The 26,143-nt window shown below is 40.2% G+C and overlaps 9 protein-coding genes across 9 annotated transcripts; 7 read left to right on the top strand and 2 right to left on the bottom strand.

Moving 5' to 3' along the window:
* Nucleotides 1-288: 288 nt before the first annotated feature.
* Nucleotides 289-1,404, top strand: GL218_03569 (NAD(P)H-dependent pentose reductase; the record flags this gene model as incomplete). The annotated part of the gene is made up of 3 exons (XM_033580139.1): nt 289-330; nt 378-438; nt 518-1,404. The coding sequence occupies 3 exons, from the start codon at nt 289-291 to the stop codon at nt 1,402-1,404; spliced, it is 990 nt and encodes a 329-aa protein (XP_033437246.1).
* Nucleotides 1,405-5,538: 4,134 nt separating this feature from the next.
* On the top strand, nt 5,539-6,429 carry GL218_03570 (DNA replication complex GINS protein PSF2; the record flags this gene model as incomplete). The annotated part of the gene is made up of 2 exons (XM_033580140.1): nt 5,539-5,652; nt 5,779-6,429. 2 exons carry the CDS (start codon nt 5,539-5,541, stop codon nt 6,427-6,429), a joined length of 765 nt encoding a protein of 254 aa, XP_033436439.1.
* A 1,785-nt stretch (nt 6,430-8,214) lies between these two features.
* GL218_03571 (uncharacterized protein) lies at nt 8,215-8,844 on the bottom strand (the record flags this gene model as incomplete). The annotated part of the gene is made up of 2 exons (XM_033580141.1): nt 8,215-8,250; nt 8,332-8,844. 2 exons carry the CDS (start codon nt 8,842-8,844, stop codon nt 8,215-8,217), a joined length of 549 nt encoding a protein of 182 aa, XP_033436438.1.
* A 3,111-nt stretch (nt 8,845-11,955) lies between these two features.
* GL218_03572 (putative NADPH dehydrogenase C23G7.10c) lies at nt 11,956-13,332 on the top strand (the record flags this gene model as incomplete). The annotated part of the gene is made up of 1 exon (XM_033580142.1): nt 11,956-13,332. One exon carries the CDS (start codon nt 11,956-11,958, stop codon nt 13,330-13,332), a length of 1,377 nt encoding a protein of 458 aa, XP_033436441.1.
* Nucleotides 13,333-16,871: 3,539 nt separating this feature from the next.
* On the top strand, nt 16,872-18,261 carry GL218_03573 (uncharacterized protein; the record flags this gene model as incomplete). The annotated part of the gene is made up of 2 exons (XM_033580143.1): nt 16,872-17,044; nt 17,100-18,261. The coding sequence occupies 2 exons, from the start codon at nt 16,872-16,874 to the stop codon at nt 18,259-18,261; spliced, it is 1,335 nt and encodes a 444-aa protein (XP_033436440.1).
* A 263-nt stretch (nt 18,262-18,524) lies between these two features.
* Nucleotides 18,525-19,257, bottom strand: GL218_03574 (uncharacterized protein; the record flags this gene model as incomplete). The annotated part of the gene is made up of 2 exons (XM_033580144.1): nt 18,525-18,913; nt 19,155-19,257. The coding sequence occupies 2 exons, from the start codon at nt 19,255-19,257 to the stop codon at nt 18,525-18,527; spliced, it is 492 nt and encodes a 163-aa protein (XP_033436435.1).
* Nucleotides 19,258-19,748: 491 nt separating this feature from the next.
* On the top strand, nt 19,749-20,697 carry GL218_03575 (putative S-adenosylmethionine-dependent methyltransferase CRG1; the record flags this gene model as incomplete). Its single annotated transcript, XM_033580145.1, has 2 exons — nt 19,749-19,762; nt 19,812-20,697. 2 exons carry the CDS (start codon nt 19,749-19,751, stop codon nt 20,695-20,697), a joined length of 900 nt encoding a protein of 299 aa, XP_033436434.1.
* Nucleotides 20,698-21,776: 1,079 nt separating this feature from the next.
* On the top strand, nt 21,777-22,424 carry GL218_03576 (Myosin regulatory light chain cdc4; the record flags this gene model as incomplete). The annotated part of the gene is made up of 3 exons (XM_033580146.1): nt 21,777-21,951; nt 22,092-22,325; nt 22,396-22,424. The coding sequence occupies 3 exons, from the start codon at nt 21,777-21,779 to the stop codon at nt 22,422-22,424; spliced, it is 438 nt and encodes a 145-aa protein (XP_033436437.1).
* Nucleotides 22,425-23,514: 1,090 nt separating this feature from the next.
* Nucleotides 23,515-25,797, top strand: GL218_03577 (Saccharolysin; the record flags this gene model as incomplete). Its single annotated transcript, XM_033580147.1, has 3 exons — nt 23,515-24,246; nt 24,333-25,438; nt 25,506-25,797. The coding sequence occupies 3 exons, from the start codon at nt 23,515-23,517 to the stop codon at nt 25,795-25,797; spliced, it is 2,130 nt and encodes a 709-aa protein (XP_033436436.1).
* Nucleotides 25,798-26,143: the final 346 nt, after the last annotated feature.

Raw genomic sequence — 26,143 nt, forward strand, 5'->3', positions numbered from 1 at the left:
CCGGCGCGCCATCCTAAATAGTTAAGTGGAAGAGTCGGGCCCCACAGAAGCCGTAAGACTATACAAAAAAAACCTAACGTCATTGTGTAATAGACATGGATTCATTGCCCCTCAGCTACCCAACCCCTCATCGCGAACTCAATAGCTAAAACTATCGGTGGAGAAGCTTCAAAGTGAAATTCAACGCCTTCTGTGGTATATAACTGAACCCTCTCACCTCCTTGGACGTGTCTCCTAGACTCTTCTCCCTTTAATATCAAGAAATAACCTACCAATCCCTTGTTAACTATGGCAACGAAGACGCCCACCGTAAAACTGGCCTCTGGCTATGTACGTGACCCCCCTCTGCTTCTGTGGGCCGAGGCTAATAGGAACAGGAAATGCCCCTAGTTGGCTTTGGTATTTGGAAGGTGCCGAACGATACCTGTGCTGATCAAGGTATGTCTCCTGTAGCCTTTCAAAAATTGTTCTATATGTAGGCCTATCGGTCGCTGACACCTAGCTCGCTCCTCGGTAGTTTATAATGCTATCAAGTTAGGCTATAGACACATTGATGGCGCTTGGGATTACACGAACAGCGCCGAGGCCGGTAAGGGTGTACGGAGAGCCATCGAAGAGGGCATCGTGAAGCGAGAAGACGTATTCATTACTTCCAAGTTATGGAACAATTACCACGCTCGCGAACATGCATTCGAGATGGCTAAGCTAGAGAACGAGGCGTGGGGTTTGGGATACTTGGACCTATTCTTGATCCACTTCCCCATCGCGCTAGAGTTTATCCCTTTCGACAAGATCCGCTTTCCCTGCTTCTGGTCTGATAAAGAGCAGACTAAAGTCACTCCGTTGGAAAAGGTGCCAATCTCAGAGACCTGGAAGGCTCTAGAGGATATGGTTCAGACTAAGGAGAACCCCAATGGCTTCATTAGGAGTATCGGCATATCAAACTTCCAGCCTCAGCTAATCTATGACTTGCTGTCGTATGCGAAGATCCATCCGAGCGTCTTGCAGATCGAGCATCACCCGTACCTAACGCAGCCCGGCCTTATCGCCCTAGCACAAGAGAACAACATTGCCGTAACCGGTTACTCGACATTTGGCCCGCAGAGCTTTATCGAGTTGGGCAATGCTACTGCCAAGGAGATTAAGCCTCTATTCGAGACGGATGTAGTGAAGAGCGTCGCAGCGAAGCACGGCAAATCTCCCGGACAGGTTCTGCTTCGATGGTGTACTCAGCGCAACATCATTGTTATCCCTAAATCGAACAGCGTCGAGCGGCTGAAGCAGAACCTTGAGTGCTGCTCCTTCGACCTGAGTGACGATGAGATTAAGCAAATTTCTTCTTTGAACATTGACCTGCGATTCAACAATCCCGCTGCTCTAGGAAGTAGTAGAATCTTCGGTTAAAGATGGTACAATATTAGGGGGGATATTATTTAGATGGTTTAGAAACTTTAAAATAATAGATTGTCTAATCCCTTGTTCTTCGCGGAGACGTTAAATAAATAATTCTAATACGTAATGAAAAAGAAGTGGCTTTTTTATGTAATGAATTAAATAAAGTAACTTTAACTACACAGTAAAATTCTCCTAAAAATATAGCAAAATCAATTTTACGTAAAATAAGCCAATATAATACTACCTACCTAATTTATATTGGGATTAGCATTATTTTTTAATAAATTTATAATTTTATGTGATTATAAATTATATATATTTATTTTAAAATTATCGCAACTTTTTAAAATAATAATAATAATAAATAAATAAATAAATAAAATATATTATTTATTTAATTAATATTAATAATCCTTTTAAAACTTATTATAATTATTTTATTAATTAAAACCCTATTTTATTATATAAGGCTTTAAATTAATATTACCAATTTAACTTTTTTAATTTTAAATTATTTAAATTTTTTAATTAAATTCTTAAATTTTATTTATAAAAAAACTTTAAAAAAAGTTTTAAAAAAAAGGTATTACTATTTTAATACAATTTATAAACCCTGTTTACGTTATATAAAATAGCTAATAAAATCTTTTATAATATTATTAATTAATAAAGATTTAATATATTTATTATTAAAATTTTAAAAATAAAATTTAAAAAAAATAAATTTAATAAAAATTATTATATTTATTATTATTAATATTTATATAATTATTTAAAGTAGCTAAATAATTATATTAACTGTAATTATTAGTAAATTTTACGCAAATATAACTATTTTTATAAAACTATAATATTATATAATAAAAAATGTAATATTTAATTTATTATTGTTAAAAATAATATTTATAATTATAAATTAAACCTTAATTTAATTAATATTAAATATTAATAATTTTTATAAAATAAATATAACTTTAATATTATTATTTTATAGTTATTAAAAACGGATTTTTTAATTATAAATAATATTATTTATTATTTATTAAATAATAATTTTAAATTTAATAATTTAAAATTTTATATAAAAATTGGGTTTAAAGTTAACCTTAATAATTTTTTTAATTTAAATATTAATAATAATAAATTATTTATAATAATTTGTAATAAAAATATTATTATTACATTTTATAATATTTTAAATATTAAGTAATAATTTTAAAAATAAATATAAAAAAAGTTTATAAATATTTAATTATTAATAAAAAAGTTGTAATAATATAAAAAAATTTATAATATTAATTATAAAGTTAATATAAATTTAATAATTAAAAAGGTAATTTATTTATTTTAAATTTTTAAATGGTATATTAATATATAATAATATAACTTTAAAATTTTATTATTTAATAATATATATAAAATAATGTTAATAATTTTATTTAATAATTTTATTTTATATTTTATATTAATTTATATATAATATAAGTTAATTGATTTAATATGTTATTATTAAATATTATTAATATTATTTTATTATATATTAATTTTTACGTTATTTTTAACCTTATTTTAAATAAAGTTAAAACTAATTTTATATAGTAATTAAAATGTTTAAATAAGTTATAAATATAATATAAAATTTAAAAGTTTATTGTAATATTAAATGATTTTTTAAAGGTATTTAAAAAAGTTATTAATTTAACGTTTATATTGTTATTATAATAATTGTGTATATAATATATTATAAAAAACATTATTTATTATATTATTAAAAAATAGGTTAAATTAACGGTAATAGTAAGTAATTTATTATTTAAAGTTAATAAAAAATACATTATTAACGATAAAATAATTTTAAACGATGATTAACTTAATTTAAATCTTTTTTTATATAAAAAGTTTATTAACAATAAAAATAATAAAAATGATAAAAGTAATAAAAATTTTAAAAAAACTAAAAATAAATTAAAAATTAATAAAAATACTGTTAATATTAAAGTTAAAATCTTTTTTTTATAGTTTTAAAAAAAAGTTTTTAATATAAAAAAATGGTTTGATATTTAAGAAAGATTTATGAAAGTTTAAAAGGTTATTATTTACGTAAATATAAAGGTAATATTTTAAATTATATAAACTTTATTAAAAAAGAAATTTTAACGTTAAATATATAAATAATACTTTTTTTTTTAAAAACAAATTAAATTAATTTAAGATTTAAAGATTATTAAATATAATTTATTAATATTTATTTTTATTATTTTAATTATTATTTTAATTTAAATATAATAAAATATTATAATATAATTATTTTAAATAAAAATATATATAATTATAATATTTTTAATTTTTAATATTAAAAAATTTTATAATATTTTAAGTAAAATTAATTAATTATAAGATTTATATATTAAAATAAAATTTTTTATTAATTTATTATTTATTTAATTGGGAAAATAATAAGGTATATAAATTTTATTTTTTTAATTATTTTATAAATTTTATATTTTTAAGGTTTTTTTTATTAATTAATTTTTTATATAATACTTATTAATTATTTAATTTAATATTATTTTTTTTAATGCGATTAATATTATAAATTTATTATATCTTAAATATATAATTATAAAATTATAACGATTAATTAATTTAAAACAATATATAAACATTTAAAATGTTATATTAAATATTATTATTATAACTTTAATATATTATATAATTTAATATATAAAATTTATATTAATTATAAAATTATATATAAATTAAAGTTTTAAATAATTAAATTTTAAAACCTTTTTAAATATTATTAAATAAAAATATTTTGTAATATATTATATTATATATTTCTTAAAATTTTAAAATAAATATAACGGTAATATAAGTTAATATATTAAAACTATTTAATTTGGCGTTATAATAATATTATTTAATTAAATTATAAATTTTTAAAATAACTAATATTAAGAAATATTAGTAATTTTATTTTAATAATAAATTAAATTTAATTAAAAATAAAATAAAAAATTTAAAAATTTAAAATTTTAAAGCATTTTAAAATTACAAACGTTAAAAAATATATCCCAAAAAATTACTTTTTAAAACGTTATAATAAAATTTAAATAAAATTATTTTTATTAATTTTAAAAAATATAAATTTAATATAATCCCAAAGCTTTAAAATTAAATTTTAAAATAAATTAATTATAATAATTATTAAATATTATTATATAATAAAATTTTAATTTTAAATATAAAACTTATTTAATATTAATAAAAGCATAAAATAAAAGTTAACTAATAAAAAACTATTATTACTAATTTAATTATATTAATTTAAAATTAATAAAATTAATTAAATATAATAAATTAATAAATAATAACTTTAATAATATAACTGTTTTAATAATAATAATATATATAATAATATATAATATTTTTATTATTAATTTTAACGTTAATAAAACTTAATATTATATCCAATTTTTATGGATTATAAAGTTTATAAAGTTATTAATAGTAATTTTTAAAACTTTTTTAATAGCTTTAATAATTTATAATTTAATAATAATAAATATTTATTATATTTTTTTAATAATTTATAAAATAATAAAATTAATGGTTAAATTAATATAATTAATTAAATTAATAGTTTTAACCTTTATATTATTATTTTAATTAAATATATAAATTTATATTAAATTTAATTATAAATAAATTAATTTTTATTTATTTATTTATTTTATTTTATTTTATTTTATTTATTTATTTAAATTTAATTAAATACAATTATATAAAATTATAGATTTATTAAAAAATAATATTAATTTTAATATAAATTAGGTAGGTGGTATTATATCGGCTTATTTTATATGAAATTGATTTTGCTATTTTTTTAAGAAAATTTTACTATATGGTTAGAGTTACTTAATTAAATAGAAGAACCTTTCACCAACGCGAGAAAAAAAAAAAAGAAACTGCCACAATTCTGCACCGCCATACGGATCCGTACCGCCACAATCATATCTAATTAATTAAATTGATTAATCAAGTGTCTGAAAGCGCGTCACTTTCAATATCATTGTCGCGTTTCTTTTATGGCCTTGCTTCATAGTGAAGCCTTACCAATTCCTTTAATTAAACAATAATATGGCCCTCCCACTACCACCTGGCCTTGTGCCAACAGAAGTAGCTTTCCTCTGCGAAATGGAAATGGTTACGGTTGTTCCTCGTCAAAGACTTGAGTCAATTCCGTTACTTAGTGTAAATATTTCAAATATTTCAAATAATTTAACCCCACCACCCCGCCATCGCCATCGCTATCACCATCGTCATCCCTATCGCCATCATCAAGTAGCTCTACTAACACCGAATAATCCCATTATATAGGGCAAAACTCCAGCTTTACGTCCACCACATCGTGCTCAGATTCCTCTATGGCTTGCGATTTTACTTAAGAAGCAACGGCGTGCGAATATCGTCGCACCACCTTGGCTATATCCAGATTCGCTTAAGGATATCATCCATTACGAAACCAACATAGACCCCGTAGCATTCTCCCCACCTCCACCACCGCCTATGAGGTCCGATGGCAGAGGCGGCGCGAGGCCATACGCACAATCTTCGTTTGAGTTGAAGCCGGGGGACATGTTACTGTCGCCGCCCTTTCTCCCCTCGTGTACGCAGGAGGCCCCTTCAGGCTACCTACCCTACCACTGGCTGGAGCTTTCAGAGACGCTACTTGCGCACGCCGCTGACGATATACCTAACGCTGCCGAGGTCCGGACGTTACTGCGGGATCTACAAGAGGTGCGTGCGGCGAAAATGCGCAGTAGTACCGTACATCTAGAAGGCGGCGGTGTACTCAAGTTGCGAGGTGTCGGAGCTATGGAACTAGCTGAAAGCAGGGGCTTTGTGTTAGGCGTCGTCGAAGGTGTGAGGAAGCTAGGCGCGAGTGCCGAGGCGAGTAGGAGGGAAGAGGAAGAAGAAAGGGCTAATGGCGAAGGAGCCGAGGATAGCGACGAGGAGATGGGCCTCTAGACACGAAATAAACGACGCATATGAGACATGGTACAGCATTTCATACGGCTCCAAAATTACGGCATATCGCATAGCATGGGACCGGCGTTTGATCTCCTCGTCAATCCGGAAAACATTTTGATATCTATTTACATATACCTAATATATATACCCCCATTCCTACCTTTTACCAAGCAAAGATGCCTACGTTTCGCACGTTACGCTAAACCAATGAATTAACTAAAAATATAATTTGGTATCCCTACAACTTTTCCATCCGCCGTATGCCTCCACCGCAACTTATCTCCCTGCCGTCCCGCGTTATGGAAATATTGACTGATACGATTCTCCGCGGCCCAGCTCAGCGGATCTGGTTGCGGTATCGCATCGGAATCGATTGGTCTCTCTATTAACGAATATAGACACAGCAACCAAAAGCCTATATGCAGGGCGATCATCAGTATGTCTATTACGGCGTGCATGACCCGGTATAGTTCACTGTCCACCGTGCGCAGAAAAATTAGGAGAATGGAGAGCGCATGCTGGCGTATAGCTGCGGATAGCTCTACGTAATTGTATATGATGCGGTGTGCCAGCTCAGCTAGCACGGAAAAGACTTGTCGCGAGATAACCGCTATTCGCTGTGAGAATATTACGACCGGTTCGAATTCCTCGTCTAAGAATCCCATCAGGAGATGGAAGTACGTCGTTATAATGAGGTGGAGGCCAGCAAAAATGCGTCTGTAGAACGGCAAATAGTTCCGCTCCCATATCTCCGGGAGCAACTCCATAAAGAGCTCCTGGGGGTTTACCCATAAACGCATGGTAGTAGATTCGAACGTGCGCTGGAACGTGTCGGGTCTAGTATCGTGGGATTCCTCGAGATTGTTCCTTAGAAGTCCAGCTAAGGAATAAACAGGCTACTTCTTAGTGATTGGGAAAGATGTATGCCTGTTGAGAAGCCAGAAGTAAAGACCTTACAAATGATAGAGTATAATAGAGCTCGAGTGTCGGGAGAGTAATGGAAGAGGAAACATGGCCGCGAGAAATTTATTCGAAGCTCTCGGTATTGAATAGAATCGAGTTCTAAAGACATTTGACCCTGATGTCGAAATCCCTTTAGTTACCTTGTCCGTTTTGTTTATGTCAATCCATTATCTCGCAGTCGGAGTTACAAGGTCAAGATCCAACCCGCGTGTATCACTATTGTTTGCTTCCTTGGTGCTTATTTTCCTTGTGCAGGTAACCTTTGACACCTTTTGTTTGGCTAGGTGATAATAGTATTGTCACCTGTTTTCTTTGAGTTTCACCTCGTCATATAGCTGAGGCGCCTTTGCATAGAACAAGAGGCTCTTGGATTCAATTTACAATATGAAAGGAGATTATGTCAAAGTATCACATATCACACATTACCTACTAGCTATTGATAGTTGATAATCCACTACTCTGGAGTGACTTAGTTAAACAAAGACTTAGCTAGGTTAGATTGTGCTTGCGTGTAATAGTACTCCTATATGTGTAACATTATTCAAAATTCAGCACAGCAGTTCAGACGTGTAGGATTAGGTGCACATTGGGATATTGTTAACCACGCCCTACCTATCGAGTAGCAAGGCTTGTCATAACTGGATAGGTTCAATATGCTATATTAATGCTAATGAAGAACCTTTGGTAGTATTAAATACCATAAATTCACAACGCCATTGATCCTAAATATAATATATTGACGATGCATACCACTATACTCCAGCTCGATACTTAGGTATATACAGATGCCTGCTATTACTCAATTCGACAGGCTATGTATTACTCATTCGCATGCGCATCGTTATAGTAATGTATCTGTCATTTTGTCAGTACGCCACTTTCCGTGTTACAACAGGACGAATTGAGATGTCGGGAGAGAACAAAGGAATCTCTTACAGTCTGATCCGAGCATCCACTAGGGGTTTGATAGCCGTAGGCGCCGGTATTGATAAATAGCGCCTGGTCTTTGCAGACAAGCCAAGCAGCCAGGTTCTGACGGTTGATGTCCGGGACGCTCCAAGTAAGGGCGTCTCCTTGGAAGACGAAAGTGCCAAATGTATTCTCGGTCGTGTTAAACGAGGTGGCTAGTGTTCGCGGCGGGTTCGCTAGGTCTGCTGGCTTCTCGACATGTAAATATAGCGGCGCGCCCCCTTCGCCTAGGTTGGCTACTAGCTGCCCTTCCTTGACATTGTATTGCCCCGCCGTCTTGTAGCTCTCTAGGATGGCCGTGCCCGGCGCATTGGCTGGCTTTGTCTGGAGGTATTTGTGGAAATTGGGCGAGGCTACCGCGCGAACCCAGTACCATCCCGACTGCAGTGTCGTGCCGGGTCCCGATGACTGCCGCGGAGATACGGGGCTGGCTGAGGTGACTGCGGTGAGCAGCGCAACTGCAAAATGTTGGAATAGCATCATGAATAATGAGTAATGCTGCCTTTGAGGTATTGTAAATGACCGTTCGCTAGAAAGCACTTTTTGACAATAGATACGGGTACGATGTTGGAAGAGATGTGATCGCTAGAAGACAAGGATGTCGAGTTACATTACCAAAGTGCTGGAGGTAGGTGGTATTTATTCTGGCAATGATTATCCCACCTTAGGTTCATCAGGAACACACTCAAGTCTTCCGGTGGATGAGCTTGTCTATTGTGCGATATAGCTTCCGTGTTACTACGTCGGGTACGGAAAGAGTGGGAGAGTAAGTGAAGTCGTGGCCGCGAAATGATTTAGCCTAAAGTTCAAGATCGGCAAATATACCGTACGTAGAAAGCCTCCGTCGAGGAAGATCTAGACTAGCTTGCATTGAAATATCTAGATGATGCCATATCGCTAGCTCATTGTTAGCTAAGGCTCTCAATGCTGTGCTTGTGCTCTGATGGGGAAGAAGGAAATGAAAGCACGGTGTGCTGGAAGTCATATTAGAGATGAATGACTCAAAGTCCATTTAGGGGGCGGGGGGCACAAATTTAGGAGTCGTTGTTTAAGTTATGGAAAAAGGTAGATAGGATACTCATACGGTCAAAGTTGAAAGAGAAACAGGCTTACTACTTTGACTACAAGTCACGGCAACACGATATTACCTTAAGTATCCAGTTATGGAACTTATCGTTAGGGATTCCCCACGGACGAACTCTAGGTAACACCACATCTTTTACCCATATATCTTCGACGTCATGGTAGAAGCAGCTTGACTCATAAGAGCAGGTAATCAGGTTGTGATTATCAGTTTGGTTCACTGTCCCCAGCTTCTCCCAAGACACACGTTTGCAGCCCCCTCGATGCCAAGTCTTGTAGAATTAAAGACTCGACGACGCGGCTCCTTTGGCGGGCCCACCAAGATGTCGAGCTGGTAAGCAGAGTACGTGCGGCTTGATAGAAGTGATGGAGTATGACTAGAGCCCTGGAGTCGTGCTGGAGAGCAAGCTCGCGGAAAACTACGCTGCAAAGAACAGGGAAGGTAAAGAAACAACGTTCGATGTCAGGCTGAAGGTGCATTAACCTCTGGGATGTCGGGTTCCCGCTAGAGTTGTATATGGATGCTAGGCAGAAGAGAAGAGACAATCTCTTAGCAATGCGCTCAAAAGCTATTCGCTGGGGGGTCGCGATGTGTGGAGGCGACGCCGATGTTGCTTCGGTGCCGGCCACGTCTATATGTAAACCTAAGCGCTGCTCTTCTCGGGGCGTCTTGTCATTACAAGGGTAATTTGACTGTATTTTGAAAGCTGCGCACGTATAATTTGGCTTTGCCATAGTGCAAGTATAGTTTGTCACATTTTCTCGATGAACAGAAACATCGAGATTCGGAGGAGCTGACGACTGTTCTTGCGTCTCTCCTTGTTTCTCGGATATGTTAGCCTGATAGCGAGGATCATCCCATATTGCCATGAAGTAGTTGACAAATCTATGGGGATCGTCTCCATGTTGTAGAATAGCTTCTTCTATCGCAGCCATCGGACTGTAAATACTTGCAGAAAGGAACACGCTGTCACTACCCCAGAGGATTAGGTATGCCTCAGAAAGTATGCCTCGTACTCCAGAGCTTAGCTGGAAAAGGGGGTCCTGTGAAAGACGCATAATCAAATTCTCATGTCCTCTGTAGTTTGGAAACTGATCTTGCTCCTCAAGGAATTCCACATGACTCCACGAAATATAGTGCATGAGGACAGAAGTTGCTATCAGAGCTTCGATGTTCTGGGCCGTAACAGGACTAGACAGCTTTTCTCTGAAGAGTGACGCCGACTTTCCTAATAGTTGGAGAGCGACACGAGAGTAGCGAGGAACTTGAGGTCGTAGGGTAGAGATGTGGGTTGCTGAGAGACAGAGAATCGTGCACATGATGTAGGGTTCCTATTATGACCTCCTTAGTTAATGCAATGCTAATGCATCTATTACGGCTCCTCTCGGGTACATGTAGTCACCATGTATAATGATATACGGACAGAGAGGAAGGATATGGAGAAGAGATTGCCACACCTGGAATGACCACGGAAGAACGTGTGGCCAGATTTCAGAGAAGACAAGGGTGTTCATGATATCTCTTTGAAAATGATAGAATAGCTCTAAATGTAGTAAATTAATCTTGGTGTCATCCGAAACAGGATGACTAGTAGGTTGAGAAATGCGTGGACTTAATTCGTTGTTGTTTTTGTGTATATCAGCTGCTGAATAGATGCATCTATCACTCCTCTTTAAACAATTCGAACAGGGGAACTGCTCGTCACACTGCAGAATCACATGTTAACCAACAAATACATTAATCTACCTTGATTTGCATATCTTCCTATAGAAGTAGATATATATTAAACTAGTTTACTACTTACCTTAACTCTTCGGCGTTTGCAAGCAAGACATCCATGGCGGCTCTTGTGGTGCGGACGTTTCTTTCCCCTCTGATTCGACGGGGAGCCGGTCTCTATTGGAGGTTTATCGTTTGTGATAAATACAAAACCGCCGCTGCCGGCCGTCCGCGCTGCTTCTTCCCTGTCTTCCATATTGATGGGTAGTATAGAAAAATACTATGGATATGGGTTTAGGAGGTATTGCCTGTGTTGCGTTGTTTCCCTAGGAGGTACCTAACATTCAGTATGTACCTAGGTAAGAGAGAGAGAGATGAAGAGCTGGAAGTATGGGAAGTACCATAATGCTGGAACTGCACGTAATCGACAAAATCATGACCAATAGGGGAGAAGTGGACTTTCTTGATCGTTCCCTTTGAGGAAATAAACGAAGACGAGCCCCACCAGACGGTCCCGCTCCGTACCTTTCCGTATCACCTCGTTCCCCTTCGAGTAGTTAACGAAGGCGCGGAGACTGTTCCATAAATGTCATCTAGGATACTTCGTGTAATAATTTTTAGTGATATCGATGTCCCAGTAGAATTCTACACCATGTAATGCGTATAAGGTACCCGTCTATTTTATAAATATGGCCGTCTGCCTTCTTCGAGAAGAAATAAGCCCTCAGTATCTCTCCTTTCACTAGACAGCATTATCGAGCATGAAACCTATTTGATTAACCACTACGATGTCTCTATCTAACCTTAATACCCCAGTCCCGGGCATTCCTTACTTTACACCACAGCATCTACACTCGCCCGGCACTCCAAAGGAGCTCTCCTCAAAGACACCCACCTTATTCAGACCACTCCAAATCCGCGGAGTCACTCTTCGCAACCGCATCGTAGTTTCACCTATGTGCCAATACTCCGCGGCATCATCTGGACCTGAAATTGGTTCTCTAACGGACTGGCATGTTGTAACACTGGGCCATTATGCTATCAAAGGAGCAGCTCTCGTTTTCGTCGAAGCTACAAGCGTTCAACCTAATGGGAGGATTTCGATAAATTGCCCTGGCTTATGGGATGATGCGCAAACCAAAGGCTTGAGGCGAGTTGCCGACTTTGTCAGATCTCAAGGTGCTCTTACAGGCATACAGCTAGCGCATGCTGGCCGCAAGAGTAGCACCGCCGCGCCTTGGGTATCTACGGTCCTCGGCAGAAAGTCCAAGAGAGCTGACCGAGACATCGGCGGTTGGCCAAACGACGTGAAGGGCCCTTGTGGTGGCGACAGCCAGACTTGGGATGGCTTTTTCGATAGCGAGCAGAGCAGGTTCTGGCCTCCGAAAGCCTTGACGCTGCAAGAAATTAAAGAGGTCGTTCGAGATTTTGCGAAAGCTGCGGAGAGGAGTATGAGGGCTGGAGTTGACGTGATCGAGATCCATGCTGCACACGGGTATCTTCTACATCAGTTCCTATCGCCAATCTCCAACCGAAGGACGGATGAGTACGGCGGTAGTTTCGAAAACAGGACAAGACTCCTTTTCGAAGTCATAGAAGCTGTCAGGGATGTTATCCCATCAAGTATGCCGCTCTTCCTTCGCATGTCAGCAACCGAATTTCTAGAAGACACCGATTTAGGTAAGGAACTGGGTTCGTGGGATGTTGAATCGACGATCGAGGTAGCAAGACAACTTCCTGCTCTGGGCGTTGACCTACTGGATGTTAGCAGCGGCGGAAACAATCCCGGCCAACGTATTGATGGGGTTAACACCAAGAACTGCCACGTCAATATCGCCGGGCGTATACGAAACGCCGTGAATTCTGATGGTTTAAACCTTTTAATCGGTGCTGTTGGCCTAATTACCGAAGCAGAACAGGCAAGAGATATTGTCGAGAGTCCTGACACTAGTGTGCAGCTTAACAGGGCTATTGATGAGGAGGCTAGGACGGCGAAAGAGATGACCAGCGCAAAGGACGGCAAAGTGCCTATGGCCGATGTTATTTTGGTCGGAAGGCAGTTCCTTAGGGAATCGGATTGGGTGTTCAAGGTTGCGTGGAAGTTAGGCCTAGATGTATGGTGGCCAAATCAGTTTATGAGGGCTTCATATTCCGCGACGATGTAAGTTGTTTGAGGATAGAGTAGAACTTGGCTCGAGTATTTATCCCCTTTGCTTTCTATAACTACCTCCTAGGTACCTAGCGTTCCATCGTGCCTTTACATAAGACGTTAACAGGTATGATTGTAATCACCTCGCTAGCATTTTCGTTGATGTATCGGTTGGTGATACTTCGTCAATACTCCTAAAACTAGGCCTTTGTTATCGACGCCGCGAAAGCCGATGCTTACAAGAATATCTCCTCACTTCGCACCTAAATGCTAGTTAACTTGGAACATGGACGGAGTTCTTAGGACTTTGGGTGCTATGCTATATTTACCTAGGTAGGTTAAGTATCTAGTTTTATGGCATAGGAATAATTAAGGAAAAAAGCATAGATATCACTTTAATGTAGTCGAATCTACGGGTTGCGTCAATAGTTATAGGTAGGCAGAAGTAAGTATATTCTTAGGGGTGGCCTAGTAAACTACCTATCCGTCCCCGCCCATAATTTCTTCCTACTGCAATGCCCTAGGCAAATCATAAATGTTCCGGTGCTCCTCGTGATCTACAGACCAACAGCCTCGGAGCTTAAGAGGCGGCTTGTTGTTCTGACATTGATCCTCCCAAGTGTGATTCCCCTCAGTGGACTGGCTTGGGAGCTGGCTTGGGATTCGGATGTGGTCTCGGGTTTGGCTTTGGTGGCCTTGGGTTTGGCATGCGAGGCTCGGCGTTGCGGTTGCCCCTGAATCTACCCATGATGTTGGTACTAGTCATGGTATCGGTATTGGTCATGATGATGGTATTGATTACGATGCTGATGCTAATCAAGACTCTAAAGAGCGATCTAGTTTTGGGTGCGAATGTTTCGTCGTTCTGGTAATGCTCGAACTCGGAATTGAGGTAGGTGGTAGAGTTTGGTTTTTGGAATGAAGGGGCTAGGCCAAAGTGCGGGTGAGGTCGACTTTATATATTGTATTAGGAGGCCCGATATACCTAGGTACTTACCTTATGTACTTATTCACCCATAGTTACAAGAGTAGAACTCTGCAATATGTTCTTCGTCACGTTGTTTTCCATTTTACATCAAGGTGATATATAAGTGATTCATCCAAATAAGATAACTAATGCGAATCGCTGGGGTTATTTGCAATAGCTACCATAAAGAACAGGCAACTAAGCAGATGATATATATTCGAATTTCTGAGTGACTATTTTTCAGTAGGTGATGTGTAGGATTCTGGATTGCCTTCACAGTTACTGTAACATCTTTCGGTTGTCATGATTCATGTTAACATTGGGGTGTTGTCTTGAGTCTATGCATAGATGTAACTGGTACCTAGTGATAGTGAATTAGTTAACGTTCGAGGGACGTGTGAAACTACTAGCTACCTAGATACCTAGGTACCTACATCTTAAAGATTATATATTTTTAATTATACAGCGCACGGCTATGGTGTGTCGGATGACTTGAGGACCGAGGCAAAGCCAGTGTCTCGCCAAACATAAGAATACATATGGCCAGTATAACACTTTTCATTATTGTTGTCGTTTAAAAATATTTGGTCGTTCTGTAAAGCAGCATTGTTAGGAGGTGATATATAGGTTAAAACAGTCACTAATAAACTATTATACTAGTAGCCAAAGTCCTGCCTCTCACTCCGTGCTATAATATATCCTAACAAATAACCACAGCAGAAATTTCATCCAGCCCCCCCCTGAAACCAGCTTCTAATTGTTGAAACTGTTAAACTAGAGGTTAAAGCAACACTTATAGGTACTCACTTTACCCTCATACATATTTTCTTACGTTTAAACATAGTACTACGTTAAGGGGAGGGTACAAAACAACTCCAATAAAGCTAACTCCACGTATTACACCAATAGGTACCTAGGTAAAGGTAATATATTATCAGATATAGTCCGGTAAACTATCTATCTGCTCCTATGCATAACGCCCTCCCATTCCGATTCCCCAGATACTTTGGGAATCTCCTATGATTACCTAATGCCGCGCGGTGTCCAATATGATCCAAAGATCGTCAGCAACAGCTATTGAGAGGAAATTTGATGCTAATTCTTTTTCTGGTGCTGACTGCAATACATATCGCATATCTGATTCGGCATTGACATGCATTTTTGGTGGTTGGCGCAGGTGGTAATATATTCCGGTCCCCAAATATGGACTCTGCATGTTTTGCAGAAATGATCTATCATGTAACACATGATGGTAAAATTTTTGGATGTGGATAGTTTGTGAAGGTAGAGATGTGCTATCGTCTCGTCCTTGTGATGTTTGATTTGTTGTGGTAGGTGTTGTGGTAGGTGTTGTGGTAGGTATTGAGGTAGGACTGGGTTTGAGGATGGAAGAATTGGACAATGGTGCTGCTGAGGTCGAATTTAAATACTTTCCCAGAGGATATATCTTGACTTGTGAATATTTCTGAATATAATTATGGGTGGTTTATGATGTGATATGTGTCGTATCGTATTGCATTTTTGTCATAGAAAGGAAATAATATATATAATTCACCCGAATAGTATTACTTAATATGACTTACTATGTTATTTATGAAGATTATTATAATACAATTATAAAATGGGTATCTAGATAAATAACATAGAATCATATCTCTAAGTGGTAGCCATTATATTAACGAGTGACGTTTAGAACTTTAAACTACTTAGTCTTTGTTATCACTGCACTGAATTTTAGCTGCGGTGATTCACATTGGTATTGTTGAACAGCCGCCATAGACTAATAGATGTAACTAGTATAATGAATAAGTTCATCATCTCTGCAACTTTCGAGATGTTCTATTATCAAGCTACGCAGCTTTCTAGGAGACATGAAATATATTCTAAAATAAGTTAATGGGGTAAGATACTGATTAATGTAGCCTAAGTTGAATATTTTGCATCAAGGTAACGACCGCTTATGACATGAGATTGCAATCAAATAAGGGGTAAGACCACTAAAGAAAAGCCACATCCTCGGCGTTTAGTTCATATACTTGCTAAGCTTCTAGATACATAAGTACCTGAGTTAAGTTACGTATATTATAAAATACGTCTAAAATAGACTGCTAAAGTGTCCCTTGAACCAACCGGAGATAGATGTAAAGACTTCGGCTATTACATTTGGAAACCACTTTGCCCTTAAGTTAAATAGACTATTTCTAGCAATAAAATTAGTAATGAAGCTAAAATATACAAACCGCTGTGAAGCTGCCTCTAAGTAGAGGTTAGCAAAATACTACAATAAAAAGGGGGGCTAGATGTTTAAGCTGACGTCATTAATGTTGACTCGAGTTCTTTCTATTATGTCTCAATATTGAACATAAAGCTTTAACTGATGATAACCATAACAAGAAGCTTGGATATATGATAATTTGGTGCACCAGATGAATTCAAGCCTCAGTTATGTCAATATATCAAGGGCACTTGAAACTTTTCTTACCAGAGGGTGCACAAGTGCTTCTAAACAAATAATTGGTCGGTTTACTATTCACACACACTCTAGAACTTATCGACCTACCGGATCCAAAGCATCGACCATAACCCAAATGAAGCGCAGTGCATCAGCAATATCAAAAGCCACGCCAAGAGCTAAGAAACCTCGACCGGAAGTACCCGAGTATCATCTAACCCCTTCGATCCGAGACGAGGAATCGGGCGAAATCGTATGGCCGGCTCCTAGAGCGCAGATCGAGCGTGCTCGAGATTTTATTTTAGAGTGGCATGTTCTGTAACTTGTATTATATCCACCTCTTAAACTAATAATTACAATGTAGCACTTCTGCAAAAAAGAAGACCTTGATCGTACCTGATAAAGATGCAGATGGTTTAACATCAGGCGCTATTTTGCAGAAGACTCTTGTCTTACTTGGTCTAGAGCCTCATCTCATATCGGCCCATTTGCTTCAAAAAGGTAGCAATATCTATAAAGAGAATGAGCGCGCGTCTATGGCTGCTTATAGTCCCGAATACATATTTGTTTTGGATCAAGGATCGAGAAATTCGCCTCCAGTAATAGACGCCCCTCATAAGGCCTTAATCATAGACCATCATTGGGCATTGGAGGACGATTTTCCTGAGGGCTCAGAGCATGTTACAGCGTGCAACTCTCCTCCAGTCTCTACGAGCTCACTACTTACCTACTACATCTGCAATGAGTTGCATGAGCAAGTGCAGAAAGAATGCGATTGGTTATGCGTAATGGGTACTCATGGTGACTTAGGCAATACGCTGAAGTGGGAGCCACCTTTTCCGGATATGAAAGCTACCTTTAAAGCCTATACCAAAAAGGCACTGAACGATGCCGTGTCACTTATCAATGCTCCCCGTCGAACTGCAACCTATGATGTTCCCGCTGCCTGGGAGGCTCTAACAGCTGCCAGCTCGCCCAGGGAACTTCTTAAGAACCAGAGTCTCCTTGCCGCCAGGGCTGAAGTGAACGCCGAAGTAGAACGATGCACTCACACGGCCCCGAAGTTTTCGGGCGATGCCAAGATTGCTGTTTTCCGCATCAAATCTGCCGCGCAAATTCATCCAGTGATAGCAACGCGCTGGGCGGGGCACCTACAGTCACCAAAGTTAGAGGTGATCCTGGTAGCTAATGAAGGCTATCTCCCGGATATGGTCAACTTCTCGTGCCGGGTCCCTCGGAGCGCGAGGGCAAGGGAGCCGCCTGTAAACATTATCGAAGTGTTGAAGGAGATTGCCGCGAGGGCGCCAAACCCGACCCTACGCGAAAGACTTGGAGAATCGTTCGCGAGGGGACATAAAGAAGCGAGTGGGGGCATAGTTCCGAAGGCGGAGTTTGAAGAGTTTATGGATATCCTAGAAATCGGGAAGAAGCCCGAAGGAGGAAGTTCAAAGAAGGTCAAGAAAGCCGCTACTCCGAAGCAATCGAATACCTTGACAAACTACTTCGACAAGCAAACTACTGTTTAATGCTTAAGTGTTTGGGTGAGATGGGATGCTGGGAGCTAGCAGATCTCAAGAAAAGGGTTAAACAGATTCATAGCTTTAAAATGTGCAATTGGATTCTATCAATTAGTGACGAAGATTCATCTGTCGAAATATGATATCGGCGCAAGTCGTCGCGCTCACATTAGAGCGCACACCGCTCCCATAAGCTTTCCCACCCCACGCCTCTTCCTAGCAATTTAAGCCTTTGTCGACGCTCAACTGGTAGAAGTGCAGCACGAATCGACTCACAGTTTTCCTACCGATTTGAGGCCACGCTCACCGTCGACGAGGACGCACCAGCCGCCGTGGCCGCTGCCGCCATCCCCAGCGACTAAGGCGCCCTCGTAGCCACCCTCTTCCGCTCCCTCCTCGCCGCCGCGCGCATAGTCGAGCACCGCATCGTCCCAGGTGCCCGGCTGAAGCCACACGGCGGGAATACCGAGCTTCTTGGCCTCCTTTAGCACGGTTAAGGTCACGGGCGCTGGCGTGATGACCGATAGCGAGGTGTGCTGCGGATCGGGCAGGTCGGCGAGCGACTTGACGGTCGGGTGCACGCCGAAAGGCGTCTCTATGCTGGCGCTCGCCGGGTTGATAGGCGTCACCGGGAGCGAGTGTGCATGGTACCAGGTGAAGACTTTAAGCGTGGGAGAGGGAAGTTAGCAACTTGTTTTTTTTTTATAATAGAATGAAGTCGTATTTATGTAGTCGTATCTTATGTGCATATAACAGGCCACTTTAAGCCTCCAAATGCAAATAACGCGCACTTGTTACTTTGCGTTTGCAGCTGAGAGAGATCGGGGCGACCATTGATGAATGAGATGAACGAATAAGGTAGCAGAGTGTTAACCAGGGGGGGGGGGGGGGTATGTCCTTACCCTTATGACCGAACTTGGCGGGGTTCGTGCTTGCGCCTACTACGGCGAATTGAGGGGAGTTGAAGAAAGTTCGAACAGTAGTTTCGGTAGTCATCTTGAGCATTAATAGATCGATGATGGGGTAAATGTGGTTTAATAAGGTAGGTTTAGTGAAAGAGAGGTATTAAGAGGGAGATGTGTTTGTTTGTTATTATTAAATGAGAATGACTTGTTAGTTCTAATTGAGAGGTAATGTTGAGTTAAATCGTTGAGAAACATATAAATGATGTAGTGTTCTGTTCTATTCTCTTATCAATCTTCGAAGTTGACATCCCGAGGCTTACTTATACCAAGTCTTGGCACAATCGGTGCCTACCTTACCTATCGATGGCGTATAATTCACTGAGTGTCGTCTCATTGGATCAATGTAGCTGAAACTTGACATTTTCCCAGCTGAGTGTACTTCCTTCTACATAGCTTTAATCCTTGCCTTTTCTTCTTATCCTTGACTACCTAAACCTATTCTATAATACCAACAAATGTGCCTCATACGTACTAATATAATACTAAGATCTAAAATCCCAACTTATTCTCGTTAGTTGAGTTGCATAATAGATGGCGACATTTGCGTTAGTTACGACCTTCCCTTTAAGAAGCATTTCGCTAACAGAAGTACAGCCGATCAACATTTTCTGCCAAAGCCTACGCAGCTTTTCGGCCTGCTTACCCCCCATCACTATTCCGTACCGTACTGAACTATCACAAGCTACCCGCATCCAACGGAACATTACTGGATCTTGGGTGCGGCCATGGCCTTATCGCGCGTTATCTCAGACCGCATTTCAAATCAGTCATTGCGATCGACCCGTCAGCAGGGATGATAACGCAAGCAAAGCAAACGACGACAGATCCTACCATTACGTTTCGCCAGGGTAGTGCCGAGAATCTAGACTTCTTATCTGATGGTTCCGTGGACATAGCTGTTGCGGGCCAAGCCGCGCATTGGTTCAACTACGGTAAAGTCTGGCCGAACCTCGCCCGCGTGGTGCGTTCCGGCGGCACAGTCGCCTTCTGGGGGTATAAGGATAACGTGCTTATCGGCGCCGAACCGGCTACCGAAATTATGGAGCGGTTCGTTTACGGGTTCGGCGAAGTAGCGCCGGGCGTAGAAGGAATGGGTCCGTATTGGGAACAGCCTGGGCGTAATATCCTACGGGATCTCCTACGCAGTGTGCAGCCCCCTGAAACAGACTGGGTAGACGTTACCAGGTTAGAGCACGAGCCCGGTGAGGAGGGGACAGATGAGACCCGCTGGTTGAGGAAGAAGATGAAGCTAGGTGAGATAGAAGGCTATGTGAAGACGTTTAGCTGCTTTACTGGCTGGAAAGAGGCTCATCCCGAGGCGAGGAGTAGAGCGGACGGCGGAGATGGGGATATACTTGATATCATGTGGGATCACATGGTCGATGTGGTACCGGAATGGAAGGCCATGGGAGAGCGGTGGCGGGAGGCCGAAGTTGAGAATGATTGGGGTACTTATATATTAATGGCTCGGCGCCGGTGATGTATGAATATTACCACTAGCGCCTTAATGTCATGGTCGCAAGGATCGGAATGGTCTTATAATATCTCCAGGCTATTTTCTTAGCGTCGTTATCATCACTCTTGTCTCTATTCCTCCACGGACTATTTGCCTTGAAGGATGAAGTCTTAGATATTTTATTCTAGTTAATTATTTTCAATAAAGTAGAGAAGTTTTTTTTTGTAAGCATCTCACCTATAGAAATTGTATGTAGCGATATTTTGAATGCTAATCTGAGGTGAATAGGTGCCTACATGTATGTAAACATCTATGCATTGGCAGAATTAATATGGTACACATTCACAAGTTCAATGGCAATGATATGTGTAAGTGGTTCTATAGCACTCATTGGTTCAATGCTTCAGCGGTGAATTCTGGCCCGCTCTGGATTTAGAACCAAACAAAATCCTCCCAGCTCATGTGCATGAGTAACTAAAACAAGGTTAGGTTACGTCGTTGCCCCGTCAATCTAAAAGCCCAACTTGATCATGATCCACTTAATTGCCAGCACGTAGAACTACGCTAAGGTAGGGGGGTAATTCACTTACATTGTTTCATCTCCGTTAGTTATTCAACTTTCTTATTACCTTAACCATCGTCCTCACAACTCCAGAAAATATCATCACAAACGCCGACTCCGTTTTTACGCCGTTCCTGACTCAATCTGTTTACAATTCCAACATTCAATACCTCAAAATGGTGAGTTCCTCTTGTTTGCTTGGATTTACTATCTACATCTGTACCATGAGAAAATAAACAAAGGGTTTCCTTGCTGCTGCCCCTCGTAACCCCCTAAGTCCTGGCTTAGTCTAGGTGTTACGCGATGGGAAACGACCAGTCAGCAGAATCCTTTTTCAGCGGCTAGCAACATGTAGCCAGCAGTGACGCCGCACCCAAGAATTACTATTCGCGATCCTTCATCATTTCTCCAAAGCAACTCAATTCTTGGAAAATAAAGCAATAGTAACGACTTCATCATATCTACTTCCTTAGTAGATCTCAGCTGCTTCGCTTTTACAACTTCTGCGTTTAGCCGAGATTTTAAAGAAATTGTCGTCGATATGGCTGCTAACGATGCTCAGGCTTCAACTAACTACAAGGAGGCTTTCTCATTATTCGACAAGCGAGGCAATGGCCGTGTTTCCCTCGACAGCCTCGGCGACCTCCTGCGCGCTTGTGGCCAGAACCCTACCTTAGCCGAGATCAGAGATTTGGAGCGTAATGTTGGTGGTGACTGTGAGTACCCCTATTCCCTGATAGGCCTCTATGTCAATATCTATGTACATGCGCAATGTACAAGTACCTAGAAACTGAGCGCTAGGTACATTCTACAAATAACTAGAATACGGTTAGCTAATATGACCGCATCGTTGTAGTTGACTTCGAGACTTTCTCGAAAATCCTGAATCGACCAGGTGGCTTCCGCGATCCCGGCGAACCCGACGAATACTGCCGCGGCTTTCAAGTTTTCGATAAGGACATGACTGGCTTTATTGGTGTTGGTCAACTCAAGTACATCTTAACGAATCTGGGAGAAAAGATGACGGATGAGGAAGTGGACGAGCTACTCAAGGCTGTCGACACCAGCTCAGGACAAGTCAACTATACTGGTGAGTACAGGATCTTTAAAACCAAGTAATGATTGGAGGAAGAGCAAGAGCAATAACTAATACGATGCAGAACTTGTCCGAACCATCCTAGCCAACTAAGATCATTTCATCCTTACGAGCATTGATGGAAGCTGGAGTTTAGAGGCGTAGAAATTATTACATGCACCTACGACACTTCTTATAAAAGAAGAGTATCAATACATCACATCATAGGCATGACTGGGAGGACGATATGGCGTTTGCTCATTGACGGGATTATGTGAAACTGGATTGACCTATTTGGTCTCTTACGATAGTCATAAGTAAGATACGGAAGAGAGGTGAATAGGATCGTATGGTGGCGTGGGCATTCGGAGCCCCCTTTGCTTTTCACCGATTCTGTACGTAATACAAAATTTCTTCTCGATCCAGGACAAGGAATTTCAATGGTTATGTTCGGCTTTGCAAATGATGAGAGCCCGCTTGTTGGCTTTTAGTGTATGAAGTACCTAATCTAAGGTACCTGTTTTAATTGGCTCGTAACGACCGGAATGCCAGCAGGTACCTAACCTAAGGAGGTACCCAGGTGATGTACCTAATTCTAGTTACCATACCCCTAGGTTACAGTGTGATCCCCCCGCAATCTAGAAAAGGTTCAGTGGGACTCGCAGGTATGCCTTGGCTTCGTCACGATCAGCATATGTTTTAGCTCCATACAACTTTCTAAACACATCAATCAGACTGTTTAAACCCTCAACATTATATTATCACGTACCCAAGGTGGACACTTGCATCCGATAATACCTATAAGATTCAATCTTAGAATATTCCGATATACGCACCCGCAATTAGGCTTCTATGTGCTTGTTTGCCTAACATCTTCCCAGGTAATACTTACATAAAAGCCCCGCGTCGGTCTTGCTGTATTTAACCCCCCATTGGACCCCTCAAGACCCCTCAAGACCCCTCGTGATACATACTGGCGAACTCTAGTCGAGCTACTTCTACTAGAAATTACCACCGTCCTTCTTTCTTCCTAGTAGCTTCCTTCCTAATCCTCCTGCTCGCCATAGCCTACAATCTGGCTGCCCCACGAGCTCTTTCTCGTCTTACTTCGTATCTTAACCAGATACGACCAAAGACGATTCCCTCGACAACTATTTTCCCCCTCACACGCTCAACTCCAGATCGATCAATCGTGACCGCTACTATGGCTCCGGACAAGTACAAGAATCCTCCCCAGGCACCACCGACTTTCACAGGTACCAAAGAGTCTATTGTCAAAGATGCCCAGACCATTTGCGATACTACGAGGTCTTTGTTAGACAAGCTTGTTGCCGATGTGTCTGCCCCAACCGCAACTTTCGCCTCGGTCCTAGCACCCATGGCAGAAGATGAGAATGAGTCACAGTTGAACACTCGTATCCTCGGCTTTTACCAGTATGTTTCGAGCGACACCGACCTACGCAATGCTTCCACCGAAGCGGAGAAGATCATGGATGAATTCTCTATTGAGTGCAACATGCGCGAGGATATTTTCAAACTCGTCGATGCTGCCTACCAGGCTCAGAAGAGTAAAGAACCCGATCTCGATGCTGAAAGCTTGCGACTACTTGAAAAAGAACGTAAGGGTTATATCAGGAATGGTTTAGGACTACCCCAAGGTCCTCAGCGAGATCGCTTTAAAGAGATTAAGAAACGTTTAAGCCAGATAGGTATCGAGTTTCAGAAGAATCTGAACGAAGAGAACGGCGGCCTATGGTTCACCGAGGAAGAACTAGACGGTGTTCCATCTGACGTGATCGACGGTTTAGAAAAGGGAACAGAGGAGAATGAAGGAAAACTCAAGCTCAGCTTTAAGTATCCTGACCTTTTCCCTACCTTAAAGTTCGCTAAAAACCCGGAAACAAGGAAGAAGCTCTTCATTGCAAACGAGAATAAGGTACTTATACAGTTATCCCCCGATATTTTCTACTCGTACTAGTCAAAGGCTTTATTCGGACAGTCTTGGCTAATAAATCATAACAGAGCAACCAAAACGTCGCCCTCTTCAAAGAGGCTGTTCTGTTACGCGATGAAGGTGCCCGACTCTTGGGCTACCCCAACCATGCCGCTTTCCGCATAGAAGATAAGATGGCTAAGGAGCCAGCTACGGTCAACGTCTTCTTATCAGATCTTCGAAAACGCCTCGCTCCGGGCGGTGAGAAGGAAACGAATCATTTGCTCGAGCTGAAGAAAAAAGACGAGGAGTCGAGAGGTCTTAAGCCAGACGGAAACTATTACCTCTGGGACCATCGCTTCTACGACCGCATGATGGTAGAGCAGGAGTACAATATTGACGAGGTCAAGATTGCGGAATATTTCCCGCTGCAAAACACAGTTCGAGCTATGCTACACATCTTTGAAGAGTTATTTGGCCTAGTTTTTGTTGAACTGGACCCTAGCGAGCGTAAGAGGCTATCTCCGACCAGTAAAGCCGAAGACATTGCCTGGCATGAGGATGTCATCCTTTTCTCCGTCTGGGACGACAGCTCCGAGGGTGATGGCTTTGTTGGCTATCTCTATCTCGATTTACACCCACGGCCAGGAAAGTATGGCCACGCTGCCAACTTCAATTTGCAACCCGGTTTCCTGAAGAAGGACGGAACGCGTAGGTATCCTGCTACTGCCCTCGTATGTAACTTCTCTAAGCCGACGGAGAAGAAGCCCTCTCTCCTGAAGCACGATGAAGTGGTGACCCTTTTCCACGAGCTTGGACATGGTATTCATGATTTATCTGGCCGAACTATATACAGTAGATTCCATGGCACGGCGACAGTTAGAGACTTCGTTGAAGCTCCGAGTCAGATGCTTGAGAATTGGTGCTGGACGCCTAGTCAGCTCAAGGCCCTCTCCAACCACTATAAAACCGGCGAGAAGATCCCCGATGAATTGATCGAGAAGCAGATCTCAACCAAACACGTCAATGACGCCCTATTCAACCTCAGGCAATTGCATTTTGGTATCTTCGACATGACAGTGCACTCCCCTACTACCCACGAAGAACTAGAAAAGATTGATCTCAGTGCCTTATACAACGATTTACGGACCCAGATTGCAGGCCTCAAGGGCCCCGAAGCTCTTGGAGAGCCAAGGTACGTCTCCCCGTATAATGCGCCTTGTATCGTGGTTACCATGTAACTAACTAAACTTGGATAATAGCACCTGGGGTAATGGACAAGCGACCTTCGGTCATCTCATAGGGGGTTACGACGCTGGTTACTATGGCTACCTATCCTCGGAGGTCTACAGCACCGACATGTTCCATTCTGTCTTCAAAAAAGATCCGATGAATGGAAAAGAGGGCCGTAGATACCGCCACACTGTGCTAGAGCGAGGAGGTAGCCAGGACGAAATGACGACCCTTGAACAATTCCTGGGTAGAAAGCCCAGTAGTGACGCTTTTTATGCAGAGTTGGGCCTTACCGCCATTGCACTTACTTCTACAGCGTAAGAAAGGAAATTATAGACGGACCAACGGTATGGCATAGTCTAATATAGATAGTATGGAGTTATTCCGAGGTTTGTAAGTTGTTGCTACTGCCTCTACTCCGGCTATATACTAGTAGACCTCCTAGGAGACCTCCTAGTTCTTCCATTACTTTTATGGAGCGAATTAGCCTACTATAGAACTTAGTTAAATGCGAAACAGAGCTTTGCGTTATATTCTTTTTAAGATGTGCTTAGGACGGACAATGGTAGTAGTATATAATTATAAGGCTCGTAGTATTCCTGTAGAGAGATCCTATGGTGTATCTATATGTAATAGACTGGAGATATCTAGGTAAGTATCCAACATT

The sequence above is a fragment of the Daldinia childiae genome, assembly GCF_008694065.1.
Source record: "Daldinia childiae strain JS-1345 chromosome Unknown Scaffold3, whole genome shotgun sequence".
Classification (NCBI taxonomy): domain Eukaryota; kingdom Fungi; phylum Ascomycota; class Sordariomycetes; order Xylariales; family Hypoxylaceae; genus Daldinia; species Daldinia childiae.